The following is a 6,000-nucleotide window of genomic DNA, read 5'->3' as shown; positions in this document are numbered from 1 at the left end:
TAAACCAACACACAGGTCTGAGTGTAACTGGAACCTGAAAAGTTCATTAATTGAGAGGATCTAGTGAGAACGAATCACCCAACTGGCGGTCTAAGATCAATATCAAAGAGCAGTGTGACGTCAACTTCATTTAAATATTCTATTTATAAACAACCAGCTATGATTGTCCGAGCGGGTTTGAGCGTGTGTCATAAATCCCGTATTTTGATTTGTAAAAACAAAAAAAAACTACTGGCTAGTAAACGGCCATATCCATCTTGAATTTATACAGACTAGCCGATATAGAAGCCCACCCTTCCGCCCCGATTAGAAACATTTTCACTGAGTTTTGTCAGAGATTAGTCAACAATTAGAGTCATCTTACAATAATTGGATTCAATAGTGTGATGTCATGTCGCCAGCAACAGCGGCCATCGTGGTTCTAAACAAAGAAAATCGGTACTTTTTATTCTTCATGCTGGCTAGAACTTTTCATATGTCTTGTAATCATAATGTGTAAAAATTAAAACATGATCAGATTTATAATGGTTTTATCCCCTCTGGATACGCTTTTATGCTCGTCGGAGAAATATTTCAGAAGGGCGTCCGATAGTTTAGAGCCAGTTACTAAGTTATCATGCGTCATAACGAGGGAAGTGACGTTACGACTGTTGAAGCGTATTAAGAGAATAATTCTGAAGGTAATGATGCTACCAACCGAGTCAAGTGGCTTCCAGTTTGTGAGTATTTATCACTCTGTTTTTACACATTCACATATCTAATTGCACTGTTATAGATGCTGATACTTGGCTAAGAAGCTCACAACATTGCACATATTTCGGACCAACACACAAAACTATGTGTAACCTTAAACGTTTATAGTCTGATTAATACAGTTTAGTGAAAATTACTGATAAAAATGGATAGGAAAAAAAACAATAACAAAGATCTGAGAGACGTCAACTTCGTTCTATCTATAGATAGACGTCACTCAGGTCTTTGTTATTGTTTTTTACCATCCATTTTAAAGAGTAATTCTCAACTGTATTAACCAGACTATAAACGTTCAAGATTACACATGGTTTTGTGTCTTGGTCAGGTTATATTTCCGGATGGCAATGGTGTGAGTTTCTTAGCCAAGCGCACATCATCTAAACATTAGGACGTCAAAGTCATTACATTGCCATAATAAAGGGAATGCTATTTATATTATTTCGACAAAGACATATCTATATGTTAATGATCTTTCTGTTCCAGGTCTCTGATATAGACTAAAAGTGGCAAGCGCCTTCAAACCTCTGAAAACAAGCAACATCACACGATCGGTTTTTGTAAGGCATAACTCGGCAGTTTTATTACAAATCACACAGGGAAAGGTAGGTACACACATTACAAACAATTGAAAGTTTATAATTAATGTTCGACATGGCATTTTCTTATCTGCAAGATAGCATCAAAAACATAACATTACCTTTGAAGCAAAATTCTTTAAAAATAGGGTCCGTTTAACATTTTAAAAAGTCATTATACATTGCAGATGGTAACTTTTTAAAAAACAGTTCATTGTTTAATTAAATTATAATAATATCGAGTAATAATAAATTTAAATTTCCAAAATAAAATGTAAGTCTAACACAAAATTCACTGATGTCGACATCGGCTTTAAACTATGGCCTCGCTACAAAGAGTTGAGATGGGGTTTATACACGTTACACACATGTGGAATTACAACCACTATCTAGACTTGAATTATTCTGACACCAACTCAAGTCAAAGAAGTGTTTGATTCCAGATTCTTCAGAATTGCACGAGGTTTCGGAAAATGCATACACAGCAAATTCCTAGAGAAAAGAAAAATGTCCATACATAAAACGTAAAATCAATCACATAATATTGAAAGCTTAGTAAGAATTTACTTTTTGTTGTAACTATTGCGACACAGGAATTAAATTAACATACTTTAATTTTCATTTCAACATATAAATCCGTTTTTCATACAAAATAGTAACTTTTAATTCTTTAAAATTAAGTTGTTAAAATATCTGCATAAATATTAATTTTGATTAAAAGCAAAGAGGTGAAACTCTCATTTGAAAGTTTGCTTCTAGCAGTATCATCAGAAGACCATATTTTGAAAATGCCGCAATTATCAGCTGAAGGTTTAAGGGGTAGCAATCAGGGAGTCATAAAAGCCATGACTCGTTAAATTATACATGATGTTCTTTTATGATGTGAAAATTTACAATGAGTGAAACTGCAGCAAACCTGTTCACAGTCAGGGAGTTGTTGCACTCTCCTTTATAAACTATAGAAAGAGGAGGACGTGAAAAGGAATAAATACATCTTATAAAGAAAATAAGTGTAATGAAAATTATTATCAAAGAAATGCAATGAGTCATAATTAACAAAGGAGTGATTGAGTTAGCAGAAAAAAGTAGTGAGAAATGAACCAAAAAATCCCCTACATAAATGATTATTTTTGTCACAATTTATATATTCTAAAATGAAATATGATTAGCAAAGATCCTACCGTATCCTATTATTTCTGTAATATTAAAAGTTGAATCAAGAAAAATAATGGATAAGGATTATTTTTTATTGCATCATATGAATTAAAAGACCCGACAAAAATGAATGTACACCACATGAATATTTGAATATATTGAACTATAGAAAATATATAGATATAAATCATGAAATTGGCTCATAGTCATAGATTAACAAAGCATATAACCTGATGCACTCCTTTCAAACTTCAACATTTCGCAACCAGAACAAAACCATGCGCCACGTCATTCTCTATATTACCTCGAAAGAACAAAGGAAATCAACCAAAGTAAAGTATAAATTACGTATTTTGATTTCACAACTGAATTATAGTACCAAATCGTTTAAATCCAAATCTAGTTACTATGTTCATTAAACACACACCTTATCACCTTATCAAGTAATTTCGTTTCATTAGTATATTTATTTCTCGCTGAGATTTGAAGAAATCACGTCTTGACGTAGAAAGGACTTCCGGGAATTTCCTCATCGCCCCATTTGACATGAAGTGTGTGCTCGCCTATTTCCTGTACTTTGTAGGTTACTGAGTAAGAGAACTGAGTGACTTTCTTGATGCTCAATTCGGCCTCAGGGAATCCACTAGGGGAAATCATGCCTACTGACAATAGGGCGTTACCTGGAATTACAAAGACAGGAGAAATTGTAAATTGTCTGAGCCTGCTGATCAAAGCAAACATCTGATAAAAATGTGTCAAAACAAAACTGAAAAAATAGCCTACAGAAACAAAAAGTAAAACCCCTTTAAAAAAATAGCCTTTCTCGAGAAGGTCGATTTAAAAAAAAAGTTTTTTCCCCTTATTTTCTGGGATATTTCTTCTTTAGTAGACACTTTATTTATTACACCAATTCTTATACAACAGCAATGCTTTCTCTATATCAAGCAAAACAGTTTCTTGATAGGTAATAAAATAATATGATTTAAAATAAAATCACATGTAAATATCATCATTACAATATAGCAGGTTTTAAATACACCAAATGTGTAAAGCGCTCAAACTAATATTTATTGGTTTTGTTTTGCTTATTTTTGTGTGCTGTAGCCTTTTATGTTTTTACTTTAATTGACTTTTTTGTAACCCCCCCCCCTCCCCCCCAACCCCCTCCTTTTTGTTTGTTCTTGCAGTAGTTACATTATAAACCTATATCAGTACCGGTTCCAATATCGTAATTTGCGAATTCACAATTACGTCAAAAAGTTTGCAGTATTTACTTTTCACGAACCATATAAGCTATCCTTAATTGTGACAACCTATTTATGAATTGATTACTAATTATCAACTTATTCTTTAGGTTCTCTACAATGGTTATTCCAAACCGGTCTCAATTTGAACAATTCAAGTTACTTAATCTTATATAAATCTCAGATTATTTCAAAACACCAGAGGGAAATTTTTAGACTAATCTTTCCGTTTCCGGCCCTGCAAGTGCAAAGTTCAACGAGTTGATAAGCGCTATAGAGCAGTAAAGTTAGGTGCCCCAAACGTAAACAAAGGTCGAGAAGCACGTGGCAAACCACATGTTCCTGTCTTGACAGCTCACGTTCCAATGTAAATAATAGAAAAAAAATAACCTTTAAAATTTGGCTGTTAGGTGGCAAAAGAAACACATATTCATAAATACTCGATCATGCATCAAATAATGTCTAGATATGGATATTTTATGGAACAAAAGGTAAAATTTTCTAACATTTATCAAAAGTTACAGTCTATCTATTTTTAGACCAGAGCAAATTATTGCGCTGGTGTGAACAAAACGAGAATTATTCGGAGCCTGATTTTCATAATAATTTAGCCTTATATTATTATTTCTGCAACTGTTAGATTTTATGTAAACATATTTTCAATACTGAAAGTGTATTGCCTACAACTCAAACTACAAAATTGGGAGACCTATATTGTGCGTAAATTATTCCGGTCCCTAACGGAAATCACTAGCAACTTGTTATTGTTTACGTTTGGGGCAGCTAACTTTACTGCTCTATTACTTGCAACACAGTTTTACAGTTCATACAGTTCACAAGAGGTGAAACAGGTCACAAAACGTAAAACTTGTATGTAGGTACAACGAAGAATCTGTCTTGATCTATTTCTGGTATAAGACAAGTTGAGTAATATACTAATTTATTAACGTTTTTCCAACGGGTAAAATAAAGTCAGTTAATATCACGATCTCTTATTTGGAACATATCGTATTCAACAAAAACCTTGACCTACCGGCGTCCTTGGTATCGACGGTAAAGTTCACTGCTCGGTTCATGGCTGCCTTCTTCAAACCGGGGCCCTTGGTTGTGACCTTGCTGGCATCACCACGTAATCGTTTGCCCTTGCCGCCAGCTCCTGCCTTTTTCTCCACGGTCTCAACCGCCATAGAAGATTGCTGGTTGATGGGTGATGGCTTGCGGCCGGCACCTAAGACGAGAAAGAAACCAAAATAACACATTTATTTCGTGCAAACGCAGCTCTTCTCATTGAAAGGGGTGAAAAGTGATTGACTGTCATATCAATTTTTGAGTACAATTTTGGGGAGCATTGGCGTAAGATGCTTCACATTTTTTGGGCGGGTTTTTTTTTTTTTTTAATATTTTAAATATTGTTTTGATGTCCCTTTGTTTTTAGGTATCGGGTCTTCATCTGATCTCGCTTGTAAAACACACGATGTGAAACTTGACCAACTAAACCTTCATTAAGATCACACACTTGATGTGTGCAATATCTGAGAAAAAATTCCTGTTGAAATTATACGGTAAGAAAAAAGAGGGTCAAATGAGAATGACTTTTTAAAAATGAACTCCCAGAAATTGTACAGTGATTTGTTAGGAAAGGGGTGGAAAGAAACTACATTAAAATCTATATCTATAAGACGTAAAGCAGGGAATATGGGCCTAAAGATGAAAACAATGTAATGCCATCTGGATTTATCAGTTTGTAAATTGTTTTCTTTTATACACTACGTGAACATGCTACCTAAAATATAGGGTATAAATATTGTTTTTAATGTACTGTTCACGTAAAATCATTTCATTTTTCTGGCACTACATCGATTTCATTTTATCAGGAACTAAATTAAAAACTATGTATAGGAGAAATAAATGTTTTCAAAGTCAGCAAAAACTGCTTTTGTAATCTCCATTTCTTCCAATAAATTTTCATTTTCAGTAATGAAAATTTGAATCCATTCACTTCAATATTGTAAATAGAAAAAAGCAGATCTAAAGTATATTTAATTATTATTCTGTTTGGAAAAAAAAATTATGTTACAAAATTAGATTTCCACATAACATAAATTAATGTGTGAGTTACATTAATCCATTGAATCCATTACTCTACATTATCATTAATTTACATACGTTTTGAAATCAAGATCTTCAAAATATAAAGTTATGGCTATTTTAAATTAATTTTAATAAACGTGTTTAGAATTTTAGAGTGATTGAACTTACAACTTAATATAGAG

At 33.1% G+C, this 6,000-nt stretch overlaps 1 protein-coding gene across 7 annotated transcripts in view; it reads right to left on the bottom strand.

The window, feature by feature from the left end:
- Positions 1-1,305: 1,305 nt before the first annotated feature.
- Positions 1,306-6,000, bottom strand: part of LOC144972923 (filamin-A-like) — a 140,770-nt gene continuing 136,075 nt past the window's right edge. For all 7 annotated transcript variants that reach the window (XM_078914739.1, XM_078914740.1, XM_078914736.1 and 4 more), the window contains 2 exons: positions 4,761-4,955; positions 1,306-3,163 (listed from right to left, as the gene is read on the bottom strand). In XM_078914739.1, the coding sequence (XP_078770865.1) occupies positions 2,976-3,163; positions 4,761-4,955 (383 nt within the window). In that variant the 3' untranslated portion in view covers positions 1,306-2,975. The remainder of the gene's footprint in view (positions 3,164-4,760; positions 4,956-6,000) is intronic.

The sequence above is a fragment of the Berghia stephanieae genome, chromosome 5, assembly GCF_034508935.2.
Source record: "Berghia stephanieae isolate SIO BIC M18660-M18661 chromosome 5, UCSD_Bste_1.3, whole genome shotgun sequence".
NCBI classification, from domain to species: domain Eukaryota; kingdom Metazoa; phylum Mollusca; class Gastropoda; order Nudibranchia; family Aeolidiidae; genus Berghia; species Berghia stephanieae.
This window is presented reverse-complemented; position numbering and strand designations above follow the sequence as displayed.